A 21,566-nucleotide genomic window follows, 5' to 3' on the forward strand; every position below is an offset into this window, starting at 1 on the left:
TTGTATTTCTTTTCCATTTTTAAGTTCACTCATTATTGCCAAAAAAAATTGAAGTCATAAAGTAGGAGTATTACGGACAAGCTTTCCAATTTAATTGTAGTTCGATACAAGAAACTTTTGGAAACCCATTTTAAATATTAGAAAATTTAGAACAAGGCCTCCGAAATGTATGAGACGGCCCTGCTAGAAAGCAGTCCACTATTGTCTTCTTTTGAACTGATCTTATAATTGTGTGAATTCAGTTGTTTTTATGATTTCCGTTATTTGATATTGGTATTCCACAAGGAGGAAAGGATGCTATATTGCTACCAGTGCCAAAACACAAGGCTGAATGAAATCACTAGAGAACTTCTAGGAAAGGCATTGGAATCACTTCACCGTTAGTGGAACCATTGAGGCAGTGGATGAAGACAATGCAGATGATGCCAGTGAAGGTGACGATGTAACTCTCAGAATCATTGAACTGCCAGTTCGGAAGTGGACTCAAGATTATAAGGAGTTTTAAAGAGAGGCAGAGATCAAATGATGCAGCGAGTATTCGGTGCTAACGAGTCCTTTGATTTTGTCAAAGATGCTTCTGATCAGGTATTGATGCACATTGCTCTCTTTTCACCAATCATGGAGTCTAGGAATTCTAACAATGTGTGCCTCTCAATTTTGAGCTTCATAGATGTCCCAAAAGGCTTTGATTCTTTTCATCCCGTACTTATTTTGTTTAAAATATTGCATTTGATGTGTTACTGTTGTTGTATTTCGAGTGGATTTTTATTTCATCAAGTAATAGTTAACCACTTAAGCCTACCTTTTTAAGTTGGTTCATATCTTGAGGCATCATTTTTCTCTTAAATTTAGGTTTCATTGTATGTTGAGGTAGGGAAGAGATGATTGAGTATCATACGGCAAAAATATTAGGCAGAATAATTATTTTTATTGGTGAATGTTACGAGTGGCCTTGTTAGCTTAATAGGAGTTACAAACCCCTTAAATCGATATATTTTGTATAGTGCAACTCCTTTAACACCAAAGAAAACTTCAGAAATATTTTCAGTAGTAATGTGTAATGAACATGCCTAAGGAGAATTTGGTTATTTCACCAGGGTTATGCGTGTTTAGTTATGCAGCATTTAGCCTCTACAGGCATAAGTCACACCTCCCGACATTTCTGGTGGTTTGTGCAGAGCCCTTCCGTGTTTTGGTTTGTTTAATTTTGGTCATTTTTTATCGAATAAGTTGCTCACTTTTTTTTTGAATAAACTTAAAATCCCTCCTTATCCCAGGAGCAAATTACAAATGAAGTCTCAGTTCAACAAATATGGAACATAATATCTTAAAGTTACATATAATCAAACAACAAATTTCTACAACACTCTCAAAACTACAATTTACAGAGTACACAACATCAAGGGAACTTGATAAATAAACTCGATGAGTTAATTCTACTTGGATTTTCTGGTAAATAAAAATGTAAATACATATTAAGGGTGCAATTGAAAATTCATCAGCGCAAATAAATTTAGTTGGATTAAATTTAGTTTATCCAACTGTATGATACTATTCTGTGTGATTGAGTACGACTGTAGTCTCTGTGTATAATTAATAACTGCATGACAGACAGGTTTCTTGCTTTCTTTCTTAATCAACTAAGTAATCATGGATCTTTTTTTTGTAGGGCGAGGAACTTCACGACTGTTCTTTCTGTTGTTAGGCCGATCGTGTGCGAATCGTGTTTTATTTCTCTAAACTTAGCCATGTATTTTTTATGCTTAGCCATGATTTCTATATATGTAACCTACATTAAATAATTAGCCGTGTTTCTTATCATCTACAGAGTACTGTATTCATGCTTTTAAGTATTTCTATTGAGTAATTAGGCTTGTGATTTTTATAGTCTTCCGGGAGATAGTTTTTTATATCTTGGGGGAACGTGCGCGCTAGCGCACGTTCCAACAACTAGTAAAGTAAAAGTGAGTAGAACTTAGTAAAACATCTCAAAACGAAAGTGAGTAGAATGTAAGAAAACGGATAGTATACTCTGATGTTGGTTATAATGATTAGTTTCGTAATGTACATAATAACGTAAATTTATGAAGTGCAATTTTGTGTTATGACAAGTTTCAAATATTAAAGCGTAACCTTTCACATCTATACAAATTAATTATTTATAATATGTAATTATACAAATTTAAATGTAAGACTATTTTATCATTAGTTATTTATAATATTAAATTAGTGGACTAAGTACTTGAATTTTTTAAACCGTGCAATACACGGATACTATACTAGTGTTCTTCTATTTAACTAGAAATTTGAGGATCGCTGAGTTGACGAATATAGAAAAATAAAAGAAACCTTGTTAAAGGGCATCAACATATATGCAGTATACATCCCTACGGTTAAAAGTTAATTAAATGTACCTTAACACTTGATGAATTCTATTGAAATGCAAGCTACCCGTTTCTTGTTGATTTTTTTATTTTTTTTTGACAAAAAGGACTAAAAACAAAACAAGCAAAAACTAAAAAGAAAGCGAAATAATCTGACGCCGACGAGCCTAGCCTGCTAGAATATGGGCATCTTAAACCAAGGATCTAGGCACCTTGCAGACTGAGAAATAATGGAGAGAGGACAAAAGACGCCGAACCTCAGCAAGAGACAAGGAAACAGAAACAGGAGGAAGCATCAAATGTTGTAAGAGACGAACCACCAAGGATACAAGCCTTTAACTCAGCATGAAGAGAAGAATCAACAATACAAGCTTGAGCACCACCTCTAAGGGTAGAAAGTGAGGTGGAGTCTGAGAAAATCCAGGCTGCACCTGCTTGATTGCTGCCAGAAATCCAGGCACCAGCTATAACAAGGCGAACATCATGGAAAGTCTGAGAAATACCCTACAACCCCCCAGATAAAATCAATGGAATAGAAACCGTTAGCCTTGTAATAGGCCGATCAAACCCCGGAGACAACCCAAAGCCAGCAACATCCTTCTGACGAGTTGACCAAGAATCAAACAGAGCTGACAAGGTAGCCTCTGAAAAAGACGCACACGAAAGCGAATATCATTTCTGACCACTCAGAAGGACCAAAGAGCAACCAGAAAATAGGCCAACCAATCATGCGACACATTAGGAGCAGAAAGTTTAGAAATCATACCAACACACCATGGGGAAAATGTGGACGGAGTAGGCGGCGAGGCTAGACGACCTCCGGGGGAAACAGACCACCAGGCACTAATAAGGGGACAATCGTGAAATAAGTGAGCCACCGATTATGGAGAAGAGTGGCAGAAACTACATTCAAAATCCAAGGGAAGGTCGTGATCATGAAGAAGGGAAGCAACTGGCAAAGCATTATCCAATAATTTCCAAACAAAAATCTTGAACTTGGGAGAATGTGAAGACCCCAGAAACATTTCCACCAACAGGCAGGAAGAGAGGGCAAATGCGAAACAGAATACGTACCCTTATCCACAATGGATGCATAGGCCGACTTAACCGAGAAATAACCAGTAGGCGTTAATTTCCAGTATACAAAGTCATCCATAGGAACAGAAGGCCTTTCCAGAGCCAAAATGGTGTTAGCCGTAACATTAGAAAACAGCCGACGAATCACAGAAACGTCCCACGCGTAAGAATGCAGATTAATTAAAGAGGAAACATGAGTCGGGGCATCCGACTCAAGCGCTGAATCTTTAAATGAAACCTGAACACCCGGAACCCAAGAATCCAGAGTGATCCGGACCCGAGACCCCGTACTGACTTTCCAAGCCAAACCCTTAGAAATAACCTGGGCACCAGAAATAATGCCCCGGCAACCCCAAGAAGGGCGGGAAGGAACCGAAGTCCCTGAAACTAACAACCCAAGATACTTAGCCTGATAGAGCCGAGATAAGAATAACTGTGGCTGATGCATACCAAGACCCCCCATACCCTTCGGCAAATGTAACAAAGATGAAGGACGCAAAGCCATACCAGAAGAAGAAGCCGAAGAGTGCCACCAAAACCGAAGACATAACTTATCAATCCTGTCATAAATAGTCTGAGGAACTTTAAAAACGACAGAACACGAGAGATAGAAGCCACAAGCACTGAATTCAACACCAATTTAGCCGATGTAGAGAGCCTTAAAGAAGCAAAATTAGAAATTTGACGAGCAATCTTGCCAACCAAGTCATAAAAAGCTGAGTATTTTGACCTACCTAAATCCACCTCAACTCCCAAATATTTCCCTAAATGAGCCCGATGACCTAATCTCAAAGAGGAAGAGAGGAACTCACGATAATAATCAGGGGTATTAGGACCAAACTTAACAAATGATTTCTGATAATTCACAAGTTGGCCCGAAAGACTACTAAATTGATCGAACACCAACGATACATGCTGACAATCGGCAGCAGAAACCTCCAAAAATAACAACGAGTCATCCGCAAAAGAAAAGATGAGAAACAGGAGGAGCATTTCTAGAAACAAAAATCCCGCGAAGCAAATGTTGATGCTCCGCAGCCGTAACAAGGAAGAGAAAACTTCCATACAAAGAACAAATAAATAAGGACATAGAGGATCCCCTTGATGCAAACCACAACGTGGTTGGAAAGAAGAAGTAGGTTCACCATTGACTAGGACCTGGTACAAAACAGTTGACATACCCTGCTTAATATATGAAGCCAGTAAGGAGGAAACCCAAATATTGCAAGAGCTTTAAATAGGAAGTCCCAAACAACTCTATCATAGATCTTATTCATATCTAACTTAAACTCAGCATAACACTTCCTCCTATTCCGACAATGATTGACAAAAGATATCAACTCGTGAGCCTACAAACAATCATCAAACATGAGCCTTCCAGGCACAAAAGCACTCTGAGTTTCAGAAATAAGAGAAGACATAACCCCTTGCAGCCAATGAGTCAGACATTTGACAATACACTTTTAGATGACATTATAAAGACCAATTGGCCGAAACTGGAAGGCCTTCTCAGGATGGTCAACCTTGGGCAGTAAGACCAAAAACGTACGATTCCACTCCTTCAACATGAAACCATGGGCAAAAAAATACTGCACTTCCATAATGACATGAGGTCCAATTGTATCCCAATGGACCTTAAATAAACCCGAAGATAAACCATTCGGGCCAGGGGATTTATCATTAGCAATACTAAACATGGCTCTCCTAATATCATCCATAGTAAACGGGCACAAAAGGCCCTGTACCTGATCCGAGGAAAGCTGGGGCAACTGAAGCTCATCCAAATCCAAATCCGGGATAGAAGGGGAGGCCCCGCGAACTTGATACAAATCTGAATAGATCGAAATTTAAAGTTAGTGTGCGAAGGCAAGAAGGAGATTGAATCCACTGACCGGAATCATTACGAAGGCCAGAAATCCGATTACGACGCTTGTGGGCTTGAGCAGACATGAAGAAAAGCTTAGAGGGCGAGTCGCCCAACACATCCAATGCATCTAACCTTCGATCTTTGCTTCCAATACATGAAAGTGGCTTGAGCACAGACAACATGTTCATCCTTTGAAGTAAGAAATAAAGACGCTGCTGGGCCAAAGATGACAGAATGGGCAACCACAAAAACTACCGTAGTCAAATCCCTCCAATTTATACCCCAAGCCATACGATGATGCACACACCAGGACAACATAAAACGACGCAAAGACGGGAATTTAGCACTTAAAGAAAACATCGGAGATCCTAAAAAAAGTATTGCCAGACTAAGATAATATCAGCCATAACCTCTTTTTCTCACCAGTTCTCAACTCTATACAAACGTCTCACAAAATGGGAAGGAGCCTCAAAATGCAGAATAATCGCAGCATGATCAGAAAAGAGAATAGGCTGTGGGAAATGACAGCTTTAGGAAAAACAATCAACCATGAAGGAGAAGCATAAGCTTTATCCAGATGTTCAAACGAAACAGAATTATCATCATGACCATTCGTCCAGGTAAAAGGAGGACCAGAAAAAGGAATAGCATGTAGTTCGTGATCCAAACGCCATCACATAAACTGAAGACATTGTGGAATATGAGTTGAACCCCCAATGTTGTCATCTAAAAATTCAACTTGATTAAAATCCCCTACCAAAATCACCCTCGGATAGGTAACTAAAGTTGTTGATATTTCGTCCCAAACCGGACCCCGGTCTATTACGTGAGGAGCACCGTACAAAAAGAGCAGGTAGCTTATTTCATTAACAACTTTTGAATATTTACAAAGGATAAAGTTTATAGAAACCAAAAGAGGAACTAAATGTACATCAGGAAACCAACCCAAAAATAAACCCGCGCTCAACCCCCGAGCGTCCACCCCACAACTACCCACAAAATGAAAACCAACTAACTTCTGAGAGACAATATGTACAGGCAACATGGTCTCCATTAAAAACAAAACATCCAAACCTAAAAAGTGGACTAGAGAGCCGATGTAAGGAACTTTAGGGGAGTCCGCCAAACCTAGACCCCTACAGTTCCAAGAACAGAGCTTCATGGATCAACTGGTGGCCCATCGGGGAGAGCCACATCACCAGGCGGACGAACTGAGGCAGCCAAAACCGAAGCATCATAAAAACCTTTACACAGTCTCTTCTTCAATGAAAAAACCAAAGAACAAGCATCAGGAAAAAACCCAGGAAAATTCGGCGGAGCAGACAAAGCCTTACATTTCCTAGGGCAGCTCTCCTTCATCCATTTCCAAATTCTATCCCCTTTGCAAGAGAGCCGCAGCTTCAAAGGGGCTTTCCCTTTTGCACTTTTCTTCCTATCTGCCGGCATTTTCATAGGATTAGGCTGCACAAGAGCCTCGACCAAAGCACAGAATGAGGCAGTAGAGTCTGGCGAAGAAATAGGGGAGCATTCCATAGGAACCGGACCATCATCAGACTGAGGCGACAGATAAGGAGCCTGCATTACCTCATATGTCGCCGACGAAGATCCACCATTGGGAAGAGAGAACTCAAAATCAGCCAAAGAGGAGTCTTGAACATAACCCGAATCCGAACAGGGCGTTGCCGGAAATGAATCCGACAAAGAGTGAACAGGAGAGCCGCTGACAACCGGAGAAGGGGAATAAACTGAATCCGAGTGAAGACCCGCCCAGTTGCTGGGTCCTGCATCAAATGTTCAGGAGGTTGACTACCCGAACCCGCTTCAAGTCGGGTGGGTGCTCCTCCCAGTTACCAGATCTAGCTTTAAACGGGCCTAGGGGGCACCTACCCATGTAAGAATGGGATGGAACAGGATCTAGGTCACCCGCCCAGTTGAAAGAACCGACAGAGAGGAAGTCATGGAAAAGTGGACTAGAAGAAAGAACACCTGAAGGCCCAGAAAGTAAATTGGGCCAGACTAGAAAAGCCCGAATGGAATAAACGGCCAGCAGAAGATAAACCACCATGGTCAGAACTACTTGGACTATTACGAAGTGGGCTAGGAATAACTAGGCCATGGCCATCAAAATATAACTCATTATCTGACTCAGGTGAAAAAGAAGAATCTAAATCTGACTTGGGCCTTGCTGGAAGCCCACAAACCACCTGACTTTTCTCAGCAATATCCAAAAGAGGTACCTTCCCTTTGTCTTTATCTTTACAATTAACTTGATAATCCATAGCCCCCCACATGAAGGAGGACGACGTGGAATAAGAGGGCATGCCTCCAGATGTTGACCACGTGTTAGGAGGAGGTGGGGTTGAATGAGAAGCTTCCTCCATTTGGAGAACTAGAGGATTCTCCAACTCAAATTAATCATGCAGGTGACATGTCTCATACTGGTCCACACGAGTCACATAATTCCCAGCACCACGAAAGGCGTAGGTGTCCTCAATCAGAAACAAACCAGGGAACTGGCGACCACCAAGAGGTGGTGGTAGATCCTCAACACCATCATCAGAATCATCTTCATTAAAATTTTGAGGAACATAAGGAACTTCATGATCATGATCATGATCACCAAAAACAAGAATAGTAGACCAAATGGCTGGAGTAGGGAACACCCCCCTCAATGCATTCGAATATAATGGAATATCCGTAGAACCATATAAAACACATTGGCCATGTTCTTGAAAATGATTAAAACGACCCTCCAAATGGAATTTTGTAGCAAAAGCAGTAGAATGACACCCACAAAACCACACTTTTTACAGAATCTAAACACACCTTCATATTTAAATTGAGCCCACGTGACGCAATTGTCGTAAGTGGAGAAATAACAACATGAAATTAAAGGTTTTGCCAAATTAACCAATACCTTAATTATAGGCACGCCACCGGATATTAGCCGAGGTGGTTGTTATCGACTCTGGTGACATCCCCAATATGAGCAACCACAGCAGCCGCAACATCAGGGGTAGAAAACTGGAGTGTGGGAGACCTTCCACCATAACCCACATCTCTGCAAGCTGAAGATTTTACTTGCTCAACATGGTATACCCCCGTACCCCACTAGTGGAAAAAGGGTCATTTGCATCGCACTTTTAAGCACATTTGCGTCGCACATCGTGCGTGGCAAAAGCTCTCGACGCAAATGACTAAAAGTCATTTGCGTCGCACATTTGTGCGACGCAAATGAACCTTATTTGCGTCGCACATTTAGCAAATGTGCGACGCAAATAACTTTTCAGGCATGGTGCTGAAAAGTCATTTGCAACGCACATCAGCTAAATGTGCGACGCAAATAAGGTTCATTTGCGTCGCACATTTAGCTAATGTGCGTTGCAAATGACTTTTCAGCACCGTGCCTGAAAAGTTATTTGCGTCGCACATTAGCTAAATGTGCGACGCAAATGACTTTTAGGCGAAAAAAAAAAAGTCATTTGCCACGCACAATAGCTTAATGTGCGACGCAAATGACAATTTTAGCGCCAAAAAATTAAGTCATTTGCCTCGCACATTGAGCTAACGTGCGTTGGAAATGACTTATTTTTTAAAAAAAAAATATTATTTTTTTAATATTTTAGTTGGAAATTCCGACATGATCGTCTTTGAAATTAGACGCTTCATTCCCAATACCGGGAATACATTTATAATTAATACCTGTCACTAAAGTTTACAACGTAATTAACGTTCCCAATAAAAGGCAATTAAATTCGTCATAGATCGATCAACCAACATGTTACAACAAACATAAAATTATTACAACAAAGGTACGTAGCTAGCTAGAGATCAAGTTCATATTACAAATTAAGCTAAAAATTCGACATTGTTCATGAAGTAATCTGCCCAAAAATCATTCACCTCATTAATCTCCTCCGGTGAATAAGGCAATGTTCTTGAAAAATCCTAAAAAAGTGTAAATAATTCAATTTATCAACGATTGATCAATATAATAGTTTTGTGTACTTCAATTTATTATATAAAGTACGTAGTTTATGAGAACATACCTTAGTAAGATCTTGACTATTACCATGATTCATTATTATGTCGTACATAAAACGCATGACGTAGTAGCCACAATCTAGTGATCCCGGTTGTTGAGCACACTAAATGCATTAAAATAAATAACACAAGTAAAATTTCTATCACATTGTATGTTATAATTTTGAAAAACTTATTTCTTAGGTAAATAATAAACTAATTATATATATATATATACCTGTGCTGGAATCCATGTTAATTTAGTTCCCTTAGATTGTCCACCTAGTCTCTTGTAACTCCGAAAAGCACTACACATTCGATAAAATATGCAATTATATATACTTTGTTTACACATGTAAATGCAAAGAATATTTTACATGTAATGGCAATTATATACTTTGTTTACACATGTAAATGCAATTATATACGTAGTAGTCACATTTAAGGCTAATTGGGTCGTTCTAGGTCATTTTTAGGCAAAAATGATGTTTTCGAACCCAACTTTGAACCAAAGAACCTAAGGAATGTTTTCAAACTTATTACACGTCTCATATGCATAGTTATAACTTTCTAAGGCCCTTTACAATCTATTATTTCACATTTAAGGCTAATTGGGTCGTTCTAGGTCATTTTTAGGCAAAAATGATGTTTTCGAACCCAACTTTGAACCAAAGAACCTAAGGAATGTTTTCAAACTTATTACACGTGTCATATGCATAGTTATAACTTTCTAAGGCCCTTTACAATCTATTATTTCACATTTAAGGCTAATTGGGTCGTTCTAGGTCATTTTTAGGCAAAAATGATGTTTTCGAACCCAACTTTGAACCAAAGAACCTAAGGAATGTTTTCAAACTTATTACACGTCTCATATGCATAGTTACAACTTTCTAAGGCCCTTTACAATCTATTATTTCACATTTAAGGCTATTTGGGTCGTCCTAGGTCATTTTTAGGCAAAAATGATGTTTTCGAACCCAACTTTGAACCAAAGAACCTAAGGAATGTTTTCAAACTTATTACACGTCTCATATGCATAGTTATAACTTTCTAAGGCCCTTTACAATCTATTATTTCACATTTAAGGCTATTTGGGTCGTCCTAGGTCATTTTTAGGCAAAAATGATGTTTTCGAACCCAACTTTGAACCAAAGAACCTAAGGAATGTTTTCAAACTTATTACACGTCTCATATGCATAGTTATAACTTTCTAAGGCCCTTTACAATCTATTATTTCACATTTAAGGCTATTTGGGTCGTCCTAGGTCATTTTTAGGCAAAAATGATGTTTTCGAACCCAACTTTGAACCAAAGAACCTAAGGAATGTTTTCAAACTTATTACACGTCTCATATGCATAGTTATAACTTTCTAAGGCCCTTTACAATCTATTATTTCACATTTAAGGCTATTTGGGTTGTCCTAGGTCATTTTTAGGCAAAAATGATGTTTTCGAACCCAACTTTGAACCAAAGAACCTAAGGAATGTTTTCAAACTTATTACACGTCTCATATGCATAGTTATAACTTTCTAAGGCCCTTTACAATATATTATTTCACATTTAAGGCTAATTGGGTCGTCCTAGGTCATTTTTAGGCAAAAATGATGTTTTCGAACCCAACTTTGAACCAAAGAACCTAAGGAATGTTTTCAAACTTATTACACGTCTCATATGCATAGTTATAACTTTATAAGGCCCTTTACAATCTATTATTTCACATTTAAGGCTATTTGGGTCGTCCTAGGTCATTTTTAGGCAAAAATGATGTTTTCGAACCCAACTTTGAACCAAAGAACCTAAGGAATGTTTTCAAACTTATTACACGTCTCATATGCATAGTTATAACTTTCTAAGGCCCTTTACAATCTATTATTTCACATTTAAGGCTATTTGGGTCGTCCTAGGTCATTTTTAGGCAAAAATGATGTTTTCGAACCCAACTTTGAACCAAAGAACCTAAGGAATGTTTTCAAACTTATTACACGTCTCATATGCATAGTTATAACTTTCTAAGTCTCTTTACAATCTGTTATTTCACATTTAAGGCTAATTGGATCGTTCTAGGTCATTTTTAGGCAAAAATGATGTTTTCGAACCCAACTTTGAACCAAAGAACCTAAGGCAAAAATTTAGGCAAAAATGGCATTTTCATATGCATACTTTACTTATTTGTTTAGTGGCTCCTTAATCATCAAATTTCTCTTCTTCTGTTGAGAATCAAATATGTAGACCTCACGTTTAGACAAGCAAAGAACTAAAAGCATCCAGTGACTCCTACATACAAACAATAAACGTATGTAGTTAGAAAAAAAAAAGTTAAATTTATAACAATCAATTAAAAACGAAGTTCAAAGTAATTTTCATACTTTTCGTAGTATGGACATAAGATGAATGTCTTAGAACTAAGTGCACTCCTGGACCTCGTCATGTACAATAGAATTCGATCTGCATCGGACTTTAACATGGTGGCCGAGATCATCTCCGGGCACATGAATCCAATACTATTGGGGTGACAATCATCGTGAAAACACAACTCACTCAAAGCCCTATAATATAGAGTGTAAGAACGTTAAGACAATCATAAAAATCAAATTTAGGGGCAAAATATGAATTTAGGTAACTCACGTAACAAAAACTTGTATTATTGATATATTGAGCCATGCTCCCGAGAGAAGTTGATCGGTGTCTTCAACGGTGACACTAATTTCAAAGTCCTTTTCCATATTGAATGTCCTTTTAGTGCAATGTACCTTAACGTGCTCCCCTTCTTTTAATCCCAACATCATGGTTTTCATCACATTGCACTTACCACTCAAATTTTGCACTTTATAATTTTCAAGGAAATAGGTTTTTGATTTAGTGTTGGACGCTTTTGTTCCACTTCCCCCAACCACTATCTCTTTCCCTTTGTTCCCTTTCCCTTTAGGCTCTTTACTTGTAGGCTTGTTTACCTGAGGTATGATTTTCAAATAACGATATACATATTAGTGAGCATACATGGTATAATAGTTCTACTTCAAATTATCATGCATATGTTAGTTACCTCCTCATTCGTAAGCGACACCAAATGCTTTGGCCACTGAGTGAAGGTACCATGAGCTTGAGCAAGTTTCTTAATATATTGAGAAGGCACGGGGACGGGAGCTTCTTTGTACGCGGGCTCAAAATCATCAACGCTCACTTTCACGTTATCGGACGTGACGTCGTTGTGGTGATCAAGGAGCAACTCTGGACATATGGTACCATAGGCAACAAAGACTTTCTCCGAGCCTATGTTCAGGTATAGATGGCACGGGACAGGTTCCTTATTATTTATTTTGAACAATAACGCAAATACAATGTAACATGTTAGAAAAGTTCAATAGAATTAACTAGAAACAAATTACTTGAAAAACACAAATTATCATACCGTAATGTCGGCAAATGGATCTAAACCCCCGGAACGACAACTACTATGAACATTTGCGTCTATCCTCATATGGCTTGGTATTTGGACACCAAGTTCTTTAGCAAATGTGATAAATTTCTCCATGACCATGGCATCCATCTTGGAGTTCATCTCTTGTATTGTCTCATCTTTGACCCTTTTGGTCACTCTTGCTTCCATTTCCTCCATCTCCGCATCTCCATACCGTCGAAAGCTACGCCGCTCTCCGGTCCCCCACACAGCTTTGATGCCTACTCCACCACCAAATGTTAGTGGTCTCCCTTCTTTAGTCTTACCAAGTGCACGAGATAAGACATCATCTCGTGCACTTTTGGGAACAAATTCCCCTTCATCTTGTTTCCTTTTCCATTCATCCTACATGAAATCAAATGGTTTTGAGAAAAGTTCAACACTTGGTTTCATATTTAAGAACATATATGAAATTAGAGGAATCACAACATTACGCAAAATTGTTAAATGAACTTACAATATTTTCTTTGACCTTTTGTGTGCCCTGATCCGGCAAGTAAGGATTTCCTTTCTCATCTGGTACCGATCTTGCAAGAAGCCATAAACATGTCCTACTCGGCAAACTTGAAGAAATTGTAGACGCAGAGGAACCTTCAGATGACGAAGAAACTGAGGGAATGTACCCTTTTCTCTGCCATTCACTTGTCATTTCAGCATATGATTTCTGTCCCATATGATGAGGATATATGTTGAAAGATTGACTTTGTCTTGCTTTCTCACTTATTTCCTTATTTTAGGGGGGTAAAAGAAATTATTACAACAAAATAAAACTTAGATTATAACAAGACTTTAAATAAGAATAATTTTTATACCTCAGCTTCTTCGGAGGTACGTATCTTCACAAATTCCTTCCATATATCCTTAGTTATATAACTATACAAATCATATGGCATCTTTTCATCTTTTGGCCTTTTTCTTGTACCCCGGATCCAACCAGTCGTCAATCTTGATTTGAATTCCCTCCAACGCTTATCACAACTCTTTAAGACAACTTCTTTCTTAGTTTCATCTGTGATATGAAATTCTCTCTAAATGAAAGAAAAAGAAAAGGAACAAGAAAGTCTTTTAGCACATGAAAAAGACACGTAGATATGTACAACTGAATTTCCAAAATAAAACCGGTTACCTTGACGTCTTCCCACAAAGTGTCTTTTATTCCTTGTGAAACATCTTCCCAGGTTCTGATCAATATTGAAACCTTTGCGCGACTTATCTCGCCAATGTGATTCTTGTAATCCGTTGCCCATTTCCCTGTGGGTCGGTCCAAGTGATCCCATTCAATTATTCTTGGAACCCCGGGCATGGATTTTATTCCTTTTGTAGGGCCTCTTGGCTTCTTTTTTTGCTTTTGGGGCACTTGATTTGGTGATTTGTTAGAAGGACCTGAATTTGCGTGTTGATCTTCATCCATGCCTGACGCTACTGCATTGGAAAATCATCAAAATTACATACCTTCAAAAGCAGGATTTTAAAATAAAAATAAAGAACTGACCAGTTCTGTGCACTGATCTGCACAGCTCAGATCAGAACTGTGCAGATCAGTGCACAGAACTGATCAGAACTGGCCAGTTCTGTGCACTGATCTGCACAGCTCAGATCAGAACTATGCAGATCAGTGCACAAAACTGATCAGAACTGACCAGTTCTGTGCACTGATCTGCACAGTTCTGATCTGAGCTGTGCAGATCAGTGCACAGAACTGGTCAGTTCTGATCAGTTCTGTGCACTGATCTGCATAGTTCTGATCTGAGCTGTGCAGATCAGTGCACAGAACTGGTCAGTTCTGATCAGTTCTGTACACTGATCTGCACAGCTCAGATCAGAACTGTGCAGATCAGTGCACAGAACTGGTCAGTTCTGTGCACTGATCTGCACAGTTCTGATCTGAGCTGTGCATATCAGTGCATAGAATTGGTCAGTTCTGACCAGTTCTGTACACTGATCTGCACAGTTTCTGATCTGCACAGTTCTGATCTGAGCTGTGCAGATCAGTGCATAGAACTGGTCAGTTCTGATCAGTTCTGTGCACTGATCTGCAAAAATGATGTTTTCGAACCCAACTTTGAACCAAAGAACCTAAGGAATGTTTTCAAACTTATTACATGTCTCATATGCATAGTTATAACTTTCTAAGCCTCGTACTAATCTATTATTCCACATTTAAGGGTAATTGGGTCGTTATAGTACATATTTAGGCAAAAATGACGTTTTCGAACCCAACTTTTAACCAAACAACCTAAGGAATGTTTTCAAACTTATTACATGTCTCATATGCATAGTTATAACTTTCTAAGCCTCGTACTAATCTATTATTCCACATTTAAGGGTAATTGGGTCGTTATAGTACATATTTAGGCAAAAATGACATTTTCGAACCCAACTTTTAACCAAACAACCTAAGGAATGTTTTCAAACTTATTACATGTCTCATATGCATAGTTATAACTTTCTAAGCCTCGTACTAATCTATTATTCCACATTTAAGGGTAATTGGGTCGTTATAGTACATATTTAGGCAAAAATGACATTTTCGAACCCAACTTTTAACCAAACAACCTAAGGAATGTTTTCAAACTTATTACATGTCTCATATGCATAGTTATAACTTTCTAAGCCTCGTACTAATCTATTATTCCACATTTAAGGGTAATTGGGTCGTTATAGTACATATTTAGGCAAAAATGACGTTTTCGAACCCAACTTTTAACCAAACAACCTAAGGAATGTTTTCAAACTTATTACATGTCTCATATGCATAGTTATAACTTTCTAAGCCTCGTACTAATCTATTATTCCACATTTAAGGGTAATTGGGTCGTTATAGTACATATTTAGGCAAAAATGACATTTTCGAACCCAACTTTTAACCAAACAACCTAAGGAATGTTTTCAAACTTATTACATGTCTCATATGCATAGTTATAACTTTCTAAGCCTCGTACTAATCTATTATTCCACATTTAAGGGTAATTGGGTCGTTATAGTACATATTTAGGCAAAAATGACGTTTTCGAACCCAACTTTTAACCAAACAACCTAAGGAATGTTTTCAAACTTATTACATGTCTCATATGCATAGTTATAACTTTCTAAGCCTCGTACTAATCTATTATTCCACATTTAAGGGTAATTGGGTCGTTATAGTACATATTTAGGCAAAAATGACGTTTTCGAACCCAACTTTTAACCAAACAACCTAAGGAATGTTTTCAAACTTATTACATGTCTCATATGCATAGTTATAACTTTCTAAGCCTCGTACTAATCTATTATTCCACATTTAAGGGTAATTGGGTCGTTATAGTACATATTTAGGCAAAAATGACATTTTCGAACCCAACTTTTAACCAAACAACCTAAGGAATGTTTTCAAACTTATTACATGTCTCATATGCATAGTTATAACTTTCTAAGCCTCGTACTAATCTATTATTCCACATTTAAGGGTAATTGGGTCGTTATAGTACATATTTAGGCAAAAATGACATTTTCGAACCCAACTTTTAACCAAACAACCTAAGGAATGTTTTCAAACTTATTACATGTCTCATATGCATAGTTATAACTTTCTAAGCCTCGTACTAATCTATTATTCCACATTTAAGGGTAATTGGGTCGTTATAGTACATATTTAGGCAAAAATGACGTTTTCGAACCCAACTTTTAACCAAACAACCTAAGGAATGTTTTCAAACTTATTACATGTCTCATATGCATAGTTATAACTTTCTAAGCCTCGTACTAATCTATTATTCCACATTTAAGGGTAATTGGGTCGTTATAGTACATATTTAGGCAAAAATGACATTTTCGAACCCAACTTTTAACCAAACAACCTAAGGAATGTTTTCAAACTTATTACATGTCTCATATGTATAGTTATAACTTTCTAAGCCTCGTACTAATCTATTATTCCACATTTAAGGGTAATTGGGTCGTTATAGTACATATTTAGGCAAAAATGACGTTTTCGAACCCAACTTTTAACCAAACAACCTAAGGAATGTTTTCAAACTTATTACATGTCTCATATGCATAGTTATAACTTTCTAAGCCTCGTACTAATCTATTATTCAGGGTAATTGAGTCGTTATAGTATATATTTAGGCAAAAATGACGTTTTCGAACCCAACTTTTAACCAAACAACCTAAGGAATGTTTTCAAACTTATTACATGTCTCATATGCATAGTTATAACTTTCTAAGCCTCGTACTAATCTATTATTCCACATTTAAGGGTAATTGGGTCGTTATAGTACATATTTAGGCAAAAATGACATTTTCGAACCCAACTTTTAACCAAACAACCTAAGGAATGTTTTCAAACTTATTACATGTCTCATATGCATAGTTATAACTTTCTAAGCCTCGTACTAATCTATTATTCCACATTTAAGGGTAATTGGGTCGTTATAGTACATATTTAGGCAAAAATGACGTTTTCGAACCTAACTTTTAACTAATCCACAAATTAACTTGGTGAAAAAATAGTTGCCAAAATAGTACCTATCTCACTATTTCTCTTTTTCAACATAAAATCCTTCATCATGATCTCGGCGTGTATAACTCATGTCAACATCGTCAATCATTTGAGGGATATGCCAGGAGGAAGGTGGAATCTCATTAAACTGCTCATCATACTCTTCTTCATCATCTACATCCTCAACGCCAAGTATTCTTCTTTTGCCTTCCAGAACAACTGACCAACTACGATCGGCAGGGTCAACCATGTAAAAGATTTGTTTTGCCTGTGATGCTAATATGAAAGGATCTGCAAGATGCCCAACTCGACTAAAGTTTACAAGTGTCAGGTACCCATGTTCATCCTTTTTGACACCGCGACTAATATCAACCCACTTGCACCGGAATAGAGGAATCTTAAAATACTTATATTCCAACTCTAATATTTCTTCAATGACTCCATAGTAAGAGTTCGTCTTATCTACAAGTGTTCTATCTTTTACACTAGCATACTCTGAAGACAAACATATTGCCGTAACACCACTATTTTGCATCGTCGTTTTGTCATCTTGTCGCTTCGTGTAAAAAGAATAGCCATTGATGTCGTACCCCTCATAAGATATGACTTGACATTTAGGACCATATGCCAACCATCTCACCATGTCAGATACCACATTAGGCGTGTCGGAAAATTGATCCATCACTCGACGCTTGAACCATGTGAGGAATGAACGATTATGCTCTTTTATCAGTTGAGGACCATTTTTTGAAGGATATTGCTCTCTAAGAAAGTTCATGTGCTCAGCCACGTATGGATGGACTTCACTAAGACTTTGCACCACAAACAGCTCAACCTTACACATCATTTCAGAACTGATTGATATCCTTTTCTTGCCAATTGTACCTTGACCCCCAAGTCTCCCATCATGTCTAGACTTTGGTACTCCGACTTCTTTCAAACGTGCCATATATTGAGAAACCCATGCAGCAACTTCCTCCGCGACGGTTCGTTGGACAATACTAGCTTCAGGTTTGGCCGGATTCATCACTCTATCTTTCAAGGTACCCATTTCCCGTTCAAAGGGATACATGTACCTCATACAAACTGGCCCACAAAGCTTAATTTCACGAACAAGATGAATAATCAAATGAGGCATCATGTCAAAGAATGATGGCGGAAAATACTTTTCAAACCGACACATGGTCTCAAGTACATCAGCCTGCAAATCATCCAGTATTGTTGGATTGATCACCTTGCTACAAATTGTGTTGAAAAAGAAACACAATCTTGTAATGGTATACCTCACTTGTGGCGGCAATATCCCTCGAATTGCAACCGGCAGCAATTGTTGCATCAACACGTGACAATCATGAGATTTCATTCCAACTAATTTCAAGTCAGACATGGACACAAGTCTACGAAAATTTGAAGAGTAACCGGCAGGGACCTTTAAGCCATGCAAAGACTCACAAAAGCTAACTTTCTCGTTTTTAGACAAGGTGAAACAAGCTGGGGGAAGGTACCAGCGTTTTCCCCTTTCTTGAGGTGCCAACTCGGAGCGACCCATAGTAGCCATATCTTGTCTAACTTTAGGCCCATCCTTCGTTTTCCCTTGCATATTCAACAATGTCCCAACAATGGCATCAGAAACATTTTTCTCAATATGCATTACATCCAAACAATGCCTAACTTCCAAATCTCTCCAATATGGGAGATCCCAAAAGATAGACTTCTTCTTGTAACCACCACTTGGCTGACCTTTATAAGGCTTACCAAACTCTGTCTCAATGTCTTTAACCCGTTCATAAACCTCACACGCACATAAGGGGGCAGGAGCTTCTCTTATCTCCAATTCTCCATTAAAAGCTTCCTTCTCTTTTCGAAATGGGTGATCTTCAGGAAGATACATCCGGTAATCCATGTACACATCTTTCCCACAAAATTTTAGGCGCCTCGAGACCAAATCATCATGACAAACTGGACATGCCTTCTTTCCCTTTACAGAATACCCTGACAAATTTCCATAAGCCGGGAAATCATTTATCGTACAAAAAATCATGGCACGTAAAGTGAAATTGGTTTTGGTGTATGCATCAAACATCAACACCCCTTCATCCCACAACAATTTCAAATCTTCAATGAGTGGCTCTAGATACACATCTATGTCATTTCCGGGTTGTTTAGGCCCAGAGATTAAGAGCGACAACATGATGTATCTACGCTTCATGCATAACCAAGGAGGCAAATTGTATATGGTGAGAAGAACCGGCCAAGTGCTATATTGGGTACTAAGTGTCCCAAATGGGTTCATTCCATCCGTGCAAAGACCAAGCCTGAGATTCCGAACTTCTTCCCTAAAGACCTTGTACTTTCGATCAATGTTCCTCCATTGTGGAGAATCAGCAGGATGCCTCATTAACCCATCTTTCTTCCTCCCTTCGGCATGCCACCTCAAGAGTTTTGCAGTTTTCTCTTCTGAGAAAAGGCGCTTAAATCTTGGTATAATTGGAAGATACCAAAGCACCTTAGCCGGAGAAGGTTTCTTCTTAGTTGATGTTGCATCATTCTCCACGATCTTGTAACGGGACAATCCGCATCTTGGACACTCATGCAGATTTGCATACTGCTTTCGATACAACACGCAATCATTTGGACACGCGTGTATCTTCTCATAATCCATACCCAAAGGACACATAAGCTTCTGGGCCTCATAGTTAGACCTTGGAAGTTTGTTTCCTTCAGGAAGATTACCAGACGTGGCCTCCAAAAACTGTGAAAAACTCTTGTTGGTCCAACCGTTTTCCACCTTTAAGTTGAAATATTCGATGACGGCACCAAGTACAGTTTGTGTAGAACCAGGATATAATGGTGTTGCGGAAGCTTTGATTATACTATCATACATATGGGGACGCTCAACGAAATGATGGTCTTCCACATCATGCATCATATCATCTATCCTATCTTTCTCCTCTTCTTCCTCACTTTCAACACCAATATCATCCTCAATTTCATTATCATCACCATTATCACAATGATTATGCTGACTCGAGCTCGGCATACTAGAACTTGCCCCATGATCTATGCTCTCACCATGCCATGTCCACGTCGTGTAGTTACCCTTAAAACCGCGACGAACTATGTGATCAACAATATCATCAATATCCCGATACCCCCTTGAATTATTGCAATCACAACAAGGACACAAAATTAAACTTGATTCATGTTCTGATTGATGTTTCAAGGCAACCTTAATGAACTCTTGAATCCCTTGTAAGAACCTTGTAGAAAATCGTTTACTACCATACATCCAACTCCGATCCATTTTCAACCACTAGACCAAATTTTGTCAAAGGTTAGAATATAAACTAGGCTATTCATATCATTATAAATCCAAAATTTTGTAGCAAACCCAAAACATGATTTCATATATCACCTAAATTCATTTCATACCCAAAACTTCATTTCATAACTTTTAATTCAACAAAACCTAACAACTAAAATTCAACAAAACCTAAATCCTAAAATGTACCCAATTAAAATTCAACTAAAATTCAACAAAACCTACAACTAAAATTCAACAAAACCTAAATCCTAAAATGTACCCAATTAAAATTCAACAAATAATATCAACCATTAAAATTCAATTATAATGCATAATTAAAATTCAATTATAATGTCCACAATTAAAATTAAAATGCACAATTAAAATTCAATAAATATCAAAATTAAAATTCAATACCTAAGAGAGGAGAGACTACAATGAACAAGGGCGGCTGAGTGGGCGGCGGCGTGAAGGAGTGAGTGGGCGGCAGCGTGGACGACTTCCTTGGCCGTGGGCGGCGGCTCTAAAAAGGGAGTAGAGCAAGAAGGAGTGAAGCAGTGAAGTGCAGCGCAGTGAAGGGGCAGCGCAGTGAAGGGGCAGCGCAGTGAAGAAACGGCGGAAGGCACGGAAGGCGGCAGTGAAGCAACGACGGCAGTGAACAGGGTGAAGCCGCCGGTGAGAGCAAAGCAGTGTTGGTGTTGGTTTCGTTTGGGAGTGAAGCAGTGTTGGTTGTTTGTCGAGCAAAACCTAAGTCAGAATGAAGCTTGAAAGCAATTAAGCGTGAGCGCGAATTCGAAAAAAAAAAATCAAAACATATTGCGTCGCAGCTTTGTTAAACTGCGACGCAAATGACTCTAGGATGCCCCCCAGAGTCATTTGCGTCGCAGATTAGTAAATCTGTGACGCACTTGATTGAGTTAATTGCGTCGCAGTTTTACTAATCTGCGACGCAAATGACTCTGGGGGGCATCCT

General features: G+C 38.5%; 1 protein-coding gene across 2 annotated transcripts; it reads right to left on the reverse strand.

Moving 5' to 3' along the window:
- Positions 1-11,749: 11,749 nt before the first annotated feature.
- Positions 11,750-21,200, reverse strand: LOC130459449 (uncharacterized). Of its 2 annotated transcripts, none has more exons than XM_056826824.1 (7): positions 21,011-21,200; positions 13,936-14,228; positions 13,622-13,837; positions 13,267-13,536; positions 12,396-13,154; positions 11,978-12,303; positions 11,750-11,898 (listed from the first exon to the last, which is right to left on the reverse strand). In XM_056826824.1, the coding sequence occupies exons 2-5, from the start codon at positions 14,218-14,220 to the stop codon at positions 12,756-12,758; spliced, it is 1,170 nt and encodes a 389-aa protein (XP_056682802.1). In that variant the 5' UTR covers positions 14,221-14,228; positions 21,011-21,200; the 3' UTR covers positions 11,750-11,898; positions 11,978-12,303; positions 12,396-12,755. The 2 variants fall into 2 exon arrangements, with proteins under 2 accessions (XP_056682802.1, XP_056682801.1); XM_056826823.1 differs by having other exon boundaries at positions 13,936-14,231; positions 21,011-21,198.
- Positions 21,201-21,566: the final 366 nt, after the last annotated feature.

Source organism: Spinacia oleracea, chromosome 4, assembly GCF_020520425.1.
Source record: "Spinacia oleracea cultivar Varoflay chromosome 4, BTI_SOV_V1, whole genome shotgun sequence".
Lineage (NCBI taxonomy): Eukaryota > Viridiplantae > Streptophyta > Magnoliopsida > Caryophyllales > Amaranthaceae > Spinacia > Spinacia oleracea.

Coding starts and splice junctions, on each gene's coding strand:
- LOC130459449 (XM_056826824.1), bottom strand. CDS start 14,220: ATGGATGAAGATCAACACGCAAATTCAGGTCCTTCTAACAAATCACCA. Junction 13,537..13,621: donor GTACCTCCGAAGAAGCTGAG/GTATAAAAATTA, acceptor CCCTAAAATAAG/GAAATAAGTGAGAAAGCAAG. Junction 13,155..13,266: donor AAAAGGTCAAAGAAAATATT/GTAAGTTCATTT, acceptor GATTTCATGTAG/GATGAATGGAAAAGGAAACA.